The 16,816-nt window shown below is 42.7% G+C and overlaps 1 protein-coding gene across 1 annotated transcript in view; it reads right to left on the reverse strand.

Annotated features, from left to right (window-relative positions):
- Window positions 1-10,294: 10,294 nt before the first annotated feature.
- The window catches only part of LOC121287210 (uncharacterized threonine-rich GPI-anchored glycoprotein PJ4664.02-like), a 248,842-nt gene continuing 242,320 nt past the window's right edge, over window positions 10,295-16,816 (reverse strand). The window contains exons 130-131 of the mRNA XM_041204885.1: window positions 15,405-15,526; window positions 10,295-10,545 (exon numbers count right to left, since the gene is read on the reverse strand). Coding sequence (XP_041060819.1) covers window positions 10,516-10,545; window positions 15,405-15,526 — 152 coding nt within the window. The 3' untranslated portion in view covers window positions 10,295-10,515. The remainder of the gene's footprint in view (window positions 10,546-15,404; window positions 15,527-16,816) is intronic.

A 16,816-nucleotide genomic window follows, 5' to 3' on the forward strand; every position in this document is an offset into this window, starting at 1 on the left:
TAGATATCCATCCACTTGGATTGGGTGTCTATTAATAAAAGGAACATCGTGCCCAAGAAGGGCTCCACGTAGTCGATGTGGAGGTGCATCCATGGCCACCCCAGCCATTTCCAGGGGTGCAATGGAGCTAAGTGGGGGTAGGCTTTGTACCTGTTGATATTGAAGACAACTCTTGGCTAGGGTTTTGATGTCCACGTCCACCCCTGGCTACCACAAGTGGCTGCGGGTGAGCATCTTCACCCTACTAATGCCAGGGTGAGTGCTATGTAATTTGGACAGTAATGGCCTTCACCCTCTCAGGTGCACAATAACCCTTGCTCCCCAGAGCAATATGCTGTCCTGGCAGGTGAGCTGATATCTATGATTGAAATAGGGCTAAATATCCTGAGACTCTGGCTCGCCTGACCATCCATTCAAGACCTGCTCCTGGACGTGAGATAAAAATGGACCTTGGCTCGTCCACTCACGGATTTGTTTGGCTTGGAGAGGGGAGGAATACAAAAAATCCAAGACAAGTTCTTCAGGAATTATAACCTTTACATTGTTATCCAGCAGGGGGAGGCAGCTCAGCTCTTCAGCATGTGCGATCTGCCTTCCCAATTGGTGAATGAAAGTGTATTTGTAAGCAGCCAGTATCAGCGCCCACCTCTGTAGGACAGCAGATGTGATGGGGGAGTATTGCCTTACCTCTCCAAATAATCCCAGCAGAGGCATGTGGTCAGATATAATGTGAAAATGGCCACTGTGGAGGTATTGATGGAATTTCTGAACACCAAACACAACAGCCAAGCCTCCTTCTCAATTTGAGAATATTGTTGCTCTGCAGCACTGAGCATGCGAGGTGTATAACCAGTGGGTCATTCAGAGCCATCTGCCATCCGATGTGAAAGTACAGCCTCTTACTCTATAAGGGGGTATGTCACAAGTTAAGATCAATTCTTTCTTTGGGTCAAAGAGGACCAGTACAGCCAGTGATCTTAATGATTGTTTTACCTTCAGAAACGCATCCCGGTGTGGAGCTTTCCAAACCCATTTATTGTTTTTCTTAAGCAATGCGTACAACGAAGCCAGTATGGTTGATACTGTTGTTCTTCAAAGGTCTGTAGTGGGTGTTTCCCAGCTTTCTGCGGAGTCCAACATTTTCACGCCTTTTGTTTCCGGCCCTTGCTGCCTACAAGATGGATGACGCCATCTTGTGTATATCTTAAAGCCTCTGAGCCTCTAACAACACTGTGGCTAATTCTAATGCCTTACTGAAGTCTAGATTAATTTCAGGTAGCAATCGCTTTTGAATAGCATTATCCCCGATTCCGCATATCAATCTTTCTCTCAACATGTCATTAACTGAAATTCAGAACTCACAATTTCTTGTTAATTTCTCGAAAGCAGCTTCATAGCCAGCGATTCTCTTGGAAGCCTTTTCCTCGACTTCAATTTAAAACGCTGCACAGTGAGGGCTTTGGCTTCAGGTAGTTTTTTTACAATGTTTATTGACATGTCGAAAGTCTTTGTAGCCGGATCGTTGTGATATGAGGCTGCGGATCAGCCTATACATTTTGCTCCAGTACGTGGGCAAAAGAATTGCCATCTTATTGTCCTCCCCTGCGATGTCATTAGCTGTAAAGAAGAACACTAAGCATTTGATGTAATGAGACCAGTCATCAGAAATGGGGTTGAATGGTTCAAGATGCCCAAAACGCAGCATACTCAGTGACTAAGGAGACTGAACGTTCAAACAGCTTTCAAGGTGGTGGCAAAGTAACGTAGCTGCCTTACTGCAGCTTTCTTGATTGCTGTCAATGCTCGTCGCCAGTTTTATGTTTTTGGTTATCAGGTTTGCTTTACCTGGCAAATGCTAGCAGCGCCCTTGATATTAACACATTAGTTGTTGCTTGAAACAATATAGTTCACGAGACCGATTAACTGAAGAAACACTGATTGTTTATTGGGACTAAGAACAGGGCACTGACACCGTGTGTGCTTCTTCAATCACCTCCAGCTCTAGACTTACAATTAACCAAGAAACCTGCGTTATGTAGCGATTGGTCAATATAGTCACATGGTCAACTAACTACATTCTCCTAAAGGTACATGTCACTCCACTTTACCACAACCCTCTTGTTGTTTCTCTCACCACTTGCTGCAGATCCAGTCTAACAAAGCCAGAATTTATTGCCCATCCCTAATTGCCCTTGAGAAGGTAGTGGTGAACTGCCTTTTGAACTGCTGCAGTCCATACGGTGTAGGTACACCCGCAGTGCTGTTACGGAGGGAATTCCAGGATTTTGACCTAGTGACAGCAAAGGAACAGTGATATATTTCAAAGTCAGGATGGTGAGTGGCTTGGAGGGGAACATCCAGGTGCTGGTGCTACTGAGCAAATCTTGTTGGTGAAAGCTGAAGACCCCATCCAGGGTCCATTCTGTACCCTCTCTACACTCAGCGCTTCTTCCAAATGGCGTTCAACGTGGAGGAGATTCATCAGTTGAGGAAGGGTGGCAGGAGGTTTCCTTGCTCATGTTTGACCTCTTGCCATGAGACTTCATGGGGTCCAGGGTCAGTGTTGAGGACTGTCAAGGAAAATCCCTCCCAACTGTATACTGCTGTGCCACCACTGTTTGTCGGTCTGTTTTGCTAGTGGGACAGGATAAACCCAAGGCCGGTATGCAGGGAAAAAAGGAAGGGAGGGAGGGAGGAGGGTAGGGAGGGAGGAAAGTGGAAAGGAAGGAAGGGAGGGAGGGAGGGAGGAGGGGAGGGACAATGGGAGGGAGGAGGGAAGGCTATAGCTCTTTTCCAGACCTCTCAAAACATTTGACAGCTAATAAAGGGCTTTGGAAGTGTCGTCACTGATGTAATGTATATATCCGGAACATTGATTGTAAACTATGGCCAGGATCTTTCCTATGACGAGCGGGCAGGGGTGGGCACGGAGCCGATGTGACTGCATCACGTGAGTGGAGACATGTTTTTATATTTATGAAAATTAATTTATTTGTTTAATAAAAACTTCAGGAAACCTCATTCTGCTCGTGGATGAGGTTTCCTGAAAAATACGAAGGCCGCTTGGGCTTTCCGCCTGCCCGCCAACCTTAAGGTTGGGCGGGTAGCGTTCTCAAGTGGCTCAACTGATTTCTTAATGGCCTTAATTAGCTGTTTACACATTGGCGGGTGCGCAGCCAACTCCAGCGCATGCCAGCCGAACGAAATACCACAATGGCACACCATGACGTCGGGACACATGCTCAACATCATCAGGCATAATTTTATGCATCGGGCCCGCCCCCACACACCGACCGGATAATTCTGCCCTGTGTTTTGGTGGGTATGACTAGTCCAGGCTGTTGCTTGGCAACTGTGTGGGACAGCTATCCCAGATTTTGGCACAAGTCCCCAGGCATTAGTGAGGAGAACTTTGCAGGGATGACTGAGCAGAGTGTAACTTTATCATTTCTGTTAGCTCTGTCAATGACAGGTGGTCCTTCTGGTTTTATTCTTATTTGACTTTGGATTTTGGTGCACCTGAATGGCTTGCTGGGCCTTGTCAGAGGGCAGATAAGAGTCAACCACACTGGGGTTACTGCATCATAAATTCTTATAACTACATTAAAAATGGAATGAGTCAAATTAAGCTTACAATACGGCAATTATCTTCACATGAGCAGAAATGCTGCAGCTGGTAAAGTGGTTAGAGGATTCAGGGTGAAGTGAGTGATAACACAGCAAGGGGAGCGGAGGCTATGGCATTTAAATTGTTTTTCAAAGGGGAAGAGGCAGGGGTAGTAGTGAGTGATTAAAGGCGAACAAGGTAATGGGAAGATGGGAGCACAAAGGGACTGAATTGCTAGGACAGAAGAATAAATGATTGGGAGTGAAAATGAAAAAGAAGTTGATGGAAATCAGTCCATCCAGTGCCCAACCCAAATGCAGCTCTGACTCTTTTCCCTGTCACATCACCTCATGCAACCCATTATCTCCCAGTCAAAAGCAAAGCGAAAATAAATAAACAACAGACACTGAAGCAGGGGAATGAGAGAGAAGCAGAATGCAAAGGTAGGAAGAAAGAAGCTGGATGAAAAAGTTAGAGTGGCAAAAACAGAAGAGGAGAGAAAGACAAACAGAAATGCAAAGATAGCAGGAACCAGTAATAGAAGGAATTGGATTCTGCAACTTATAAAATTAATTAGTTGTGTTATGAAAAAATGCAGCAACATGGCGTAATTTTCTTCAGATATATAGACTCTTCACAGTTCTTTAAATTAAAGTTTTAATTAGTTTTGTAATACTGTGGCTGCAAGAGCAGGTCAGAGGCAAGAAATCCTGCGGCAAGTAACTCACCCCCTGACTCCCCAAATTCTGTCCACCATCTACAAGGCACAAATCAGGGGTGTGATGGAATACTGTCCACTTGCCTGGCTGAGTGCAGCTTCAACAGCACTCAAGAATCTTGACACCATCTGGGACAAAGCAACCCATTTGAGTGGCATCCCTTCCACAAACATTCATTCCCTCTACCACCTATGCACAGTAGCAGCAGTGTGCACCATCTACAAGATGCACTGCAGGAACTCACCAAGGCTCCCTCAACAACCTTCCAAACTAATGACCACTACCACCTAGAAGGACAAGGGCAGCTGATATATGGGAACACCACCACCTGGAAGTTCCTCTCCAAGCCACTCACCATCCTGACTTGGAAACATATCACGGTTCCTTCACTGTCGCTAGGTCAAAATCCTGGAACTCTCCCTAACAGCACTGTGGGTGTACCTACACTACATGAACTGCTATGCTTCAAGAACACAGCTCACCACCACTTTCTCAGGGGCAATTAGGGATGGGCAATAAATGCTGGCCTAGCCTGCAACGTCCACATCCCATGAATGAGTTAGAAAAAGTCATTACAATTACACACAGTCAAAAATAATTCTTTTTTTTACATAGTAATTATATAACTTGCAGTCTTGTGTCAGCCTGCTACAATCCTCCTGTGTTGTCTATATTTCCTATTCCCTCTACCAAATGCAGTCAATGGAATTTTTCCAAATTCACCTTATACTATAAGTCCTTTGTAATCTCAGACATCCCCCCACACCTCCACCCCCATGACAATTTGCCATTGTTTTGTTTTCCGTTTGCACTACCCCACTAGCAATATTTTGAGGATCACTGACTGCATGGATCTGGTACAATCCCCCCAGAGCACCCTGAGAGCAGAGAATCAACGTCCATTAAATAATATCCACTACATTATCTTGGATGTCAACATTTGACCATTTGTTTTCATAATTAGGAATAATTACTTATACATATTTAATAAGCAAGCACAAAGAAAACTTCTCAACACTGAGTGCAGCTAGACACAGATTATGAGTTTGTGGGAATTTGGTGAGTGAAGGAATTTTCGGGGTTAATTTTATGGGTTAATCTCTTTCTAAATCTAGTCTAGTTTGCATTTAGCTTTTAACTACAATTTACTATTAAAGTTGTTCCAAAACTATCATATTTTTCATAATAGTATTGTGGGATATCGTATGGTAGGATTATGGTTGAGAGTGTGGATTGTTCTCTCTGTGTAACTGATTTAATTGAATTAGAGTCAGATAGGCTGCAAGGTGTAAAGCAGACTTTTGAAATGGAGATGGACATGTGAGGATAAAGGTTCCACAGATAAGGTGTGAATAAAACTGCATTTTTAGATATGCGAAAGGGTTGTTTGATTTTCAGCGAGATGCTAGGATGTTTACAACAAACAAGATAAATTGTGTGTATTTTTCCCAAAAGGAAAGAGGCTATATTGACGACATGGAATCTGAAATAAAAAAGAGTCCGTATGACTCTTTCTCAGAGCAGTTACTTGACTCGAAACGCTAACTCTTTTTCTCTCTCCACAGATGCTGTCAGACCTGCTGAGTTTTTCCAGCATTTTCTGTTTTGACTTTATAAAAGTATTAGCTAAGTCCATGGTTCTGGGAGGGACCAACTGAGTTCTGAGAAAATCAAGTGTGATGTCACAGGAAAACAGGTAGTTGATTGGTTGATGAGTATTTTTCTTATTTCCCTTTCAAAATCCAGGTAATTTTAGTAACTGCAAGATTTTATTAGGAGTAGAAGGTTTAACTAATGATATTAAAGGTCATTGGATTGGCTGGTGAGTATTTCCCATTTACCTTAACTGGGGAATTTCAATTGGGGTATGTGGAACATTTAATGAAATAGTAGGAATATAACCACAGGGAAGACTAGGAACATTAATTAAAATTTAATCAGTGAGAATAATTATTAAATTAAATGCAATAATTATGGCAGGGAAGGTAATGCGTGACAGTTGCAGAGTGTGGGCAGCTGTGTGATCCAGGGCAAACACATCTACAGTAAATGCAGCTGGAGGAACTTTGGTTCAGAGGCATTGAACTGGAGGCCGAGCAGCAGACACTGCAACGCATCAGAAAGGGGGAAAGATATCTGAAAACATAGATCCAAGAGAAAGTCACACAGCTTAGGATAGGGTTGTCTGATTTGGTCTAACATCGAGGACAGGAGGGTGTGACTATGAGTGAGGGAGGTAGGGGGATCGAGAAGGCAGAAGTGGAGCACCCTCAGCTTTTTTAACTATCCAATTGGCTCAAGGTTCTTGCAGCCTGTACAGATGAACGCAAGTGCTGCAGAGTGGGTGAGTGAACTGACCGTGTGGTACAGGAATCCATTCAAATGAGGGGAGTTAATAGGAATGTAGTGGTAATAGCAGACGGTATAATCATGGGGATATACACAGTTCTCTGCAACTGAGAGCAAGAATCCAGAGGCTGTGCTGCCTGCTCGGTGCCAGGCTTCAGGCCATCTGCTCCGGGCTGGAGAGGAACTCTCAATAGGAGGGAGAGGATCCGGTTGTCGTGGTCCATGTACGTACAAGCTATATAGGTAGGACTAGGAAAGAGGTTCTGTTTAGATAGTATGAGCAGCTAGGGCCTAAATTAAAACGTAGAACTTCAAAGGTAATAACATCTGGATTATTATAATTATTATAAGAATGAGAGGTGATCTCACTGAAGCTTTTAAACTCTTACAGGGCTCGACAGGGTAGATGCAGGAAGGATGTTTCCCCTGGCTAGGAGTCTAGAGCCACGGGACAGTCTCAAAGTAAGAGATAGGCCACATAAAACTGAGATGAGGAGGAATTTCTTCACTCCGAGGATGATGAACCTTTGGAATTCTGTACTCCAGAGGTCGCTGTGGAAGCTCAATCATTGAGCATGTTCAAGATGTAGATTGATAGATTTCTAGTTATTAAAGTTATCAAGTGAAATGGGGATAGTGCAGGAAAATGGCATTTAGGTAGAAGATCAGCCATGATCTAATTGAATGGTGGAGCTAAATAGGGCCTACTTCTGCTCCTATTTTCCTAATTATGCCATAATTTTCTGAGAGTGCACACATCAGAGACCCCTGTAAGCCAAGAGTATATATTCAAATTTAGAGCATGCACCACAATCAAATTACCAATATACATCCCCAATGCAAGTGTGAATTCATCAAATTATCCCTGTGATATCAACAAATTGACTGTAATTTGTCATCAACAATGACTGTAATCATTGATATTAAAGCCTTTAAGAATGGATGTAACATACAATCTGCATAGATAATCGGAAACGGCTGTATAGGCCTTGAGTTTAAATTGTGCAAATATTAGCAACCAAATGTCACCTCCAACATTAAGTGCAAGGAGCTCATGGATTCCTTTGTCACCAAGGTGGAGACCAGCCAGTTGCCTCAGCCACTTCCCTCACCACCCCTAACCCATTGGGCTGAACTTCCTCTGAGGCTCTCCCCTACCCTATCTGTGAACTTACATCTCTTTCTAGTTTCTCCCCTATCTCCCCTCATCCCCTCTCCAAGCTCTTCTTGCCCATGAGACCTACCTCCTGTTCTCTTGACCCTATTCCTAAACTAGTGACCATTCAACTTTCCTTGCTGGCTCCCATGTTAGCTGATATTGTATGGTTCTCTTTACCCAGGTTCTACCACTCTCATCTTCAAACCTGCCTTCATCACCCCTCCCCTCAAAACCAACCCTTGACTCCTCCATCCTTGCAAACTTCCATCCCATCTCCAGCCTCCCTTTCCTCACCAAACTCTTTCAGTCTTTTATTTCCAACAGAACTGATGCACAACCTCCCTGGAATTTCATATTTGAATCCCTCTGATCAGGTTTCTGCCCTACCACAGTGTTGAAATGGCTCTTATCAAAGACACAAAAGTCATCCAATGTGACTGTAACTGCAAGACTATGACGGTAAGCTATCTCTCCTCATTCTTCTTGACCTGTCTGTAGCCGTTGACACGGTTGATTATACCATCCTCCTCTGTCATCCAGCTGAGTGGACTGCACTCACCTGCTTCCACTTTTAACTATCTGATTGTAGCTAGAAAAACTTCATCAATGGCTTCTCTTTCCATTCGCCTAAGGATCTAACACTGGCCTTCTCTTATTTCTCATCAACATGCTGCCCTTGGCAACATCATCCAAAAATATGTCAGTTTCCACATATATGCTGATGACACTCAGTTTTAACTCACCAGTGTCTCTCTCAACCTCTCTACTATCTATATTGTCAGATCATGAACTCTCTCCTCCATCCCCACCCCCTTTCCAATCCCCCTTTTTCCAATAATTTAAAAGTTTTTTACAACTATATTTGTATTTTCCTACCTATTTTTAAATTTATTTCAATCTATTGTTTCATCTCCACCTTTTAGCCCATTTTGATCCCTTCCCCCCACCCCACTCCCACTAGGGCCATCTGCCACTAGCTTGTCCTGCTTGCTACCCTTAATGTCCCCATTAGCACATCCTTTAGATAATATCACACCGTCAACACCCCTTTGTCCTTTTGTCTATGACATCTTTGGCAATCTCTTCTTGGCCTCCACCGATCAATGGCCCTCTATTCAGCTCTACGTGTTCTACCCCCCCACCACCCCCCACCCCCAGCTTATATTTCATCTCATTTCTATATTTTTGAATTCTGATGAAGGGTCATACAGACTCAAAACGTCAACTGTATCCCTCTCCGCAGATGCTGTCAAACCTGCTGAGATTTTCTAGGTATTTTTGTTTTTGTTCTAGATTTCCAGCATCTGCAATATTTTGCCTTTATCAGACTGCTCGTTTGACATCCAGTACTGGATGAGCAGAGATTTCCTCCACTTTATTATGGGGAAGACTGAACCCATTGTCTTTGGTCTGCACTACAAATTCTGTTCCCTAGCCACTGATTCCATCCCTCTCCCTGGCAACTGTCTGAGGCTGAACCTGATTGTTTAGGCAGCCTTGTTGTCATCTTTGAGATGGGCTTTCAATCACATATCCGTGTTGTCAATAAGACTGCCTATTTCTACCTCTGTAACATCACCCGTCTTTGCCCCTGCCTCAGCTCATCTACTGCTGATACCCTCATCCATGCTTTGTTACCTCCAGACTTGACTATTTTAATGCAATCCTGGCCATCTCACACTTTCTAAACTTGAGGTTATAATTCTGCTGTTTGTGTCCTAACTCACACCAAATCCCATTTACCCATTACCACTGTGCTAACAAACCTATACTGGCTCCCGGCGACATCTCAATTTTAAAGTTCTCATCCTTGTTTTCAAATCCCTCCAAGGCCTTACCCCTCCCTATTTCTGTAATCTCCTCCAAGATATCTGCACTCTTCTAATACTGGTCTCTTGAGCATCCAGATTTTAATCGCTCAACCATTTGTGGTCAAGCCTTCAGCTGCATAGACCCTAAGTTCTAGTATTCCCTCCGTCAACCTCTTCGCCTCTGTACCTCTCTTTCCTTCCTTAAAACACTCCTTAAAACCAACCTTTTTTTAGTCACCTACCCTAATATCTCCTGATTGGGCTTGGTATAATACTTTGCTTTCTAATGCCTCTGTGAAGTGCCTTGGGATTTTTTTACTTTAAAGGTGCTATATAAATATAAAGAGCTGTTGTTGTTTAATGTCTTTATCCACTATTCCTGCAGAGGCAAGAGCACTTCCACCAAGATAACAGAAAAAAAGAATTAATACCACTTTAAATTCCTATCATGCAATCTCATGGATTTCAAGGAAAATGAATATGAGTGATGAATCTATAATAGCAGTTTTACTAATAAGTAGAAAATCTGTCTTCAGGTCTTCCTGAATAAATATACGAGAATTGTTTGGAGTAGCCTTTCAAATTTTCTCACATTAATGTTATTAATTTAACAATACACTGAAACAAAACTCCACAATTTAATTAGTCGAAATGTTAATCTTTCTGGTTTAATGAAATTTCCATTCATATTGATAAATCAGCAATTATACAACTAGATTATAGGTAGTAGAGGCCATACAGAAGGTGTCCAATATAAAATTAATATTAATTTAAATAGTACAGCAATGAGACATTCTTGTTCCACTTTGAGGTCACACTCTGTTATTCGGGTTGAGGTGTGGAGTGTATTAATGAAATAAGTTGAAGGTTTCATTTAGCTGTAATTCTCCCCTGTCTTTGCTGAAAAGAAATTCGATATCACATCATTAGTACAATATAGACCTAACTGTTGGAAATGTCAATTTATCTGAAATTTCGATTGATGTTAATCAATCAGCAATTATAAGTAGTATACTTGTATATAATTGTATAAAGAATATAAGTAATAGAAGTCATAGGAAAGGAGTCCCATCTATAATAATAATTCAATGATTTTGTCTATCCACAATTTTTCTGATTGTTTGATGGGTTGATTTGGTAGTTGATACCCCCTGTATTTGCAGGATGACAATTGTCTAATTAGATATTTTAAAGCCTGATTGTAACATTTGGGTATTGAGCGTGCCTAATCAGACAAGCTAATCATTCTTGGTGACCACCAGGTGTGGGAAGGAATCCTCGGAAAAATCAGGGTTGGCAGTTGTAACAGCAATGGTCTCCTCTTGCTGAAGATATGTTCTGAGCATGAGCCCTTAATCACCAGTATAGTTTTCCACCTCCCTAACTGCAACAAGGTGCATTCCCGTTCTCCGCATTGGCATCAGCAGACAGAGGGACAGGCAGGATGTGCTTGTAACAAAAGCCATGTGCAGCACTGACTGTTGCACTGATCATTGTCTTATCATTTTAAAGTTATACATCAAGATCTATTCCCGTAGGTGCCTCAGGGCATGAAGACCCCAGAAGCATCGCAATGTCTCAAGGCTTAAACAGACAGTCAAGAAGGAATTCCTCTCAGAGAAACTCGAAAGTTGCCTGTGTGTGCAGCAAAAATGGACACTCACTGTATTGAGGATGAGTGGGTGACCTTCAGGGATATAGTGTACTCCATTGCTCTAGAGGCCCTCGGCCCTAGCTCTCATAAGCATCAAGATTGGTTCAGTGAAACCAATGCAATAATCCAAAAACCGCTGCTGAAGAAACATCCCCTCTACAGGGTTTACCCCACTGACAAGTAATCATTATCTGAGCACAATGCCTACCAAAACATCTGTGGGACTGTCTAATGCAAGCTCAGAGAGATGCAAGATTCTTAGCTGAATCAGAAAGCAGGCAAACTTCAGTCATATTCAGAGCACAAAGGTTGGAAAAAGACTACAATGCTCTGTTTGCATTCCCCAGTCTACTGGTTTATCACCAGGAGATTGTTTGGTGTGTGGTGTGAAAGGGGACACTATTCAGAAAAGATTGTTGTCCAAAGTGAATCTGGATTTCAAGAAGGTGCTAGAGATCCTCAATACAGTGAGTGTCCATTTTTGCTGCACACACAGGCAACTTTCGAGTTTCTCTGAGAGGAATTCCTTCTTGACTGTCTGTTTAAGCCTTGAGACATTGCGATGTTTCTGGGGTCTTCATGCTAGAGATAGTGCTGGCCATGGAAATCACTGCAAGAGATTCACAGGCATTATAAAGTACTCGAAATGGCACCATCTTCTACATCTGGCAGGAAACCTCAAACGAAAGTGACGTGAAACAGCTCCTGCTAGCCGAAGAATAAAGAAAAATAACTTAGCCGCGAGATCAAAGAATAATTTTAATAGAGGTGGAAACAAGCAGTCTTTTAGTGATTGGCAGTTTAAAAAAATCGAATGCTACTATGGTGAAAGAAATGGAAAGATGATGGGGCAGTGTAAGGAAAGATTCAAGCAGGCTTGTAAACAAAAGAAGAGGCCCAATGAAATGTAGAAGAGCCTGGAACAACAAATTCAGACATTTACTGGTTGTTTAATCTGAAAGTTGGAAAGACATAACAAATATTTGTCACAGTGAAATTAAATGGCAAGCCTGTTAAAATGGAAGTGCACATGGGAGCTTCCACAGTAACTGGGGAACATACCTTCAGATATTTGAATAATGGGCAAACATTAATTAAGTTTAGAACAAACAGCCGCCAAGCTAAAAACATACACGGGTGAAGATATTCAATTAAAAGGCATAAGCAGATTAACTGTCCATTTTGGAAGGCAATTGGCACAACTACTCAGGATGGTGATAGGAAGTGAAGGGCCAAGTCCCCTGGGGCAAAATTGGTTAAAGGAAATTTAGTTAGAATGGTCAGAAATTTTCTAAGTGAGAAGAAGTGGGCTACCAGAGCTACCTAGAAAGTATGCCCCTATCTCCAAGGATGAGCTGGGGAAAATCCAGGGTCTGCAGGCCAAGATTTATGTGGATCCAGAAGCAACTCCTCACTTAATGAAGGCAAGACCAGTGCCATACGCCTTGCATGGAAAGGTTGACACTGAGCTGAATAGGCTAGGGAAACTGGGCATTATGCAAGCTGTTCAGTTCTCAGAATGGACAGCACCCATAGTCCCCCATCCTTAAACCTTACCAAAGCATTCAAACTGACAGTTAACAAAGTCGCTTAGGTGGACAGGCACCCCTAAAATTGAAGACCTGTATGCCAAACTGGCAGGAGGGACAACATACACAAAACATGACATGAGTCATGCTTATCAACAATAATGCCTCCTGGGAATTTGTCACAATTAATACCCACAAAGGGTTGTACTAAAATACATGATTGCCTTTCAGTGTCTCTTCAGCTTGTGCCATCTTTCAGAGAACAATGGAAAGCTTACTGCAGGGACTGCTCCAGGTTGTAGCCATCTCAAATCATTCCTAGGGATGATCAACTATTATGGGTGGTTCTTACCCAATTTGTCTACAGTGCTGGCCGCCCTGCATTCTCTACTCAAAAAGAACCATTGTTGGTCTTGGGAGGTGCCCCAGAAAGAAGCTTTCATAAAGATGAAACAATTGTTTCACCCATCCAATCTACAAGTTTATTATGACCAGTCGAAAGAATTGGTGGTGACATGTGCACATATCTCTATGGAGTGGGAGCAGTGCTATCTCATCAGATGAACAACGGCACAGAATGGTCAATAGGTTATGTATCACAGCAGAAAAGGGATATCCATCATCTTTGGTTTCACCAGTACGTATATGGCCGCTATTTTACAATTGTTTCGGACCACAAACCACTGTTAGGTTTGTTTAGTGAGGAAAAGGCTCTACCATCAATAGCCTCTGGAAGAATACAACAATGGGCCTTAATTCTAGCAGCATACGAATACACTTTCATACATAGGTTTGGCAATCAAATCGCAAATGCCGATGCCCTTAGTCGTTTGCCTTTCCAAGAAAATGATCAGCACATGCCAGTTCCACAGCAACTTGTTTCACTGTTAAATTTCTTAGATTCCTCACTGGTATGTGCTTGACAGATGAGAAACTAGACACGTCGAGTCCCAGCCCTATGTCAAATACAAGAACACGTGCTACATGATTGGTCACAGGAGCCCATATCTGATTAAATGAAACCGCACTTCAACAGAAGACGTAAAATAACCAGTCAGAATGGCATTTTATTGTGGGGGGCATAAGTGATAGTTCCTCCATAGGGAAGGGAGCCACTTTTAGTTGAACTACACAGTGCCCATGCAGGAATTTCCCAAATGAAGATCATAGCACGCAGCTATTTATGGTGACCAGGGATGGATGGTGAAATAAAGAGAGCGGTAAAGCATTGTGGACAATGTCAGCAACCGCAAAAGTTACCAGTGACAGCACCATTACACCCATGGGAGTGGCCAGGTAGACCCTGGATGTGATTACACATTGACAACATTGGGCCTTTCCTGGAAACAATGTTTCTGCTCATTGTTGATGTCCATTCAAAATAGTTGGACGTATATGAGATGAAGTCACCAATGTCAGGTGCTACAGTTGAGAAACTACATCAGAGTTTTGCCATTCGTGGACCACCAGAAGTAGTCGTTTCCCATAATGGCACAGCATTTACAAATGCTGCATTTCAATGGTATATCAGCCTCAATGGTATTACTCATGTAAAAACTGCACTGTGCCACCCTTCCTCAAACGTTCAAGACGGGCATGAAAAAGCTAACTGGTGATTCCTTGGCAACCAAGCTAGCGTTCTTTCTTTTTCATTACAGGACTACCCCTCACACAGCACCAGGTGCCACACTTGCAGAGTTATTGTTGAAAAGCCGTCTCAGGACAAGATTGAGCTTAATAATGCCTAATTTAGAGGGGAAGGTGGAAGGAAGCCAGGGAAGCCAGAAAACTAGGCATGACTGGCGTAGTCGTGAGAGGAAATTTACCATGGGGGACCTAGTATACATGAAAACCTTCGGGGAAGGACCAAAGTGGTTAAGTGCAGTGACCAGACCTCTATCTTACCATGTGGAGGTGGAAGGCTGGATCATCCATTTAAGGAAGAGAGAGACAAATCACCAAGATATGGTTCCACCAGTGATCATGACTGGGTCTGCGTTTCCTTATGAGGATACTCAACCCAGGACTGACATGTCTGATGTTCCTGTAAGAGTTGAAGATACAGAACTGCAAGTGCCCACCAAAGCACCTGATATTCAAGCAACTCCGGAAAAGGAGGTTCCTGACAAGAATCTGAAGTTGTGGAGCTGTGACGTTCCCCACTTACCAGGAAACCACCTGAAAGACCAAACTTGCAAATTCCTTACCCAGTGTAAATATTACATTGTCTTGAAAAATATGTACTTGTAAACATAATGCGTATAACTGAATTAAGGGGGGAAGAATATCGTAATTATGGTTTTATTTACTGTGTAAAGTACCTTTAAGAATAATACTTGTTATGAAAGGTCACATGATCTGTAGTAACTGATAGGAGAGTAGCGCGGGCTACCTCAGCAGACAGTGTAGAGATAGAGTTGGAGCTGAAAGCACACGTAGTTGCTGCTGAATATATTGTAAATAAACTTAATGTTTCCATTTAACAATGTCTGCAGTTCAGCTCTAATACTAATAGTACAACCCGGCCACCCTACAACAAGGATGTACACATTTCATGGTTATTTTTCACAACATACCTGTTGGATATTGTTGTTAGCTAGAACGTGAAGTCTTTGAAGAACTTTCTCTCTGATTTGTTGATCAACCAAATTCAAATTCTCACTTGTGACAGTAACCCTTAGGATAACTTTGCGTTGTGCTGCACATAATGTGAAAAAGTGATTAATGATTGAAGCAAGCTGTTTCCAGGATGTTCCTTACATATTTCAGTTCTCTGACTATGATAACCAGATGCTCTTTGAAACATGATGGTAATCAGGTAATCAGGCTACTTAAGTTAAGAGAAGATAGCGGGGTACAAAAGAACACCAGAAAGAGAATGAGAATTCACTTGGTGAGTGGCAAGAAAGAACGAGAACAGAGTGGGCATAAATAAGCACTGGAGGGAGTAAGAGTTCTGGCAACCTTGCAATGGGCAGGCAATTCAGCTGTTGGAACTCTTGCACTTGGAACAGATAACTGTGTCTATCCTCCTTACTATACTGTCTGCTACTAGCACTACATTCCTCTTAACTCCCCCTACTTGAATGGCTCCCTGTGCCATGGTGCCCTGGTCAGTTCACTCTTCCACCCTGCAGCAATGTACAGTTTCATCTGTATATTGTGCAAGAACCTCACTGAGCCACAATACTCTTGCCCCACTTATTTAAACAACAGGGACAGCAAACATAAAATATGGTTTTATAACGTGTTACTAAATATATTGGGGCTATTGGCCATGACTTTCCTATTCTGCCCTCACTAAGCTACAATTTTCCTTCCCCGTTTATGTTAAATGACAGGAGCATTGAATAATAGCATGTCAAGAAATGCACAGGACAAGCCTATGAGCAGAAAGTGTGAAACCTATTTTGAAGTACAGGGTAACTAATTGACCACAATTGATACTGTATTCTGCTTGGTACAGAATATTGTAGTGGGCCACAGATTGTTTAATTATTCAGCAGCATGGAAGACTTTGCTTGAAACCTTAGCTGGACAGTGTGAGCTGTTGTCCAGAGTGTAGTTCTCAAATTGCAGAGGATCTGCACGTTTAACAGTTTCCTACCATCACAAAGAGAAGTGTTTGTCACATTGGTGCGTAAGCCCGGATGACAACTGCAATTGAAGCTTCCAATTGTATTGGTGCAGATTTGTTGACAGGTTGATGTGTTGGTTGCCAAGGTAAATCATGGGAAGAGTGAGGCTATGTTCTTTGGGAACTGGGCTGACCGATCCTTTGTCCCCTTCACTGTCAAGGCTGACGGCTTGAAGGTGCTGGGGATATGGTTCGGAGGGACCAGGGCATGTGTTAGAAACTGGAAGGAGTGAGTGTCTAAGGTGAAAAGGAAACTGGGCATGTGGGAGCGACGCTCCCTCTCCATTGCGGGTAAGAACCTGGTCATCAGGTGTGAGGCACTCTCGCTGTTGCTGTGAGTGACGCAGGTCT

Source organism: Carcharodon carcharias, chromosome 2 (genome assembly GCF_017639515.1).
Source record: "Carcharodon carcharias isolate sCarCar2 chromosome 2, sCarCar2.pri, whole genome shotgun sequence".
Taxonomy (NCBI): Eukaryota; Metazoa; Chordata; class Chondrichthyes; order Lamniformes; family Lamnidae; genus Carcharodon; species Carcharodon carcharias.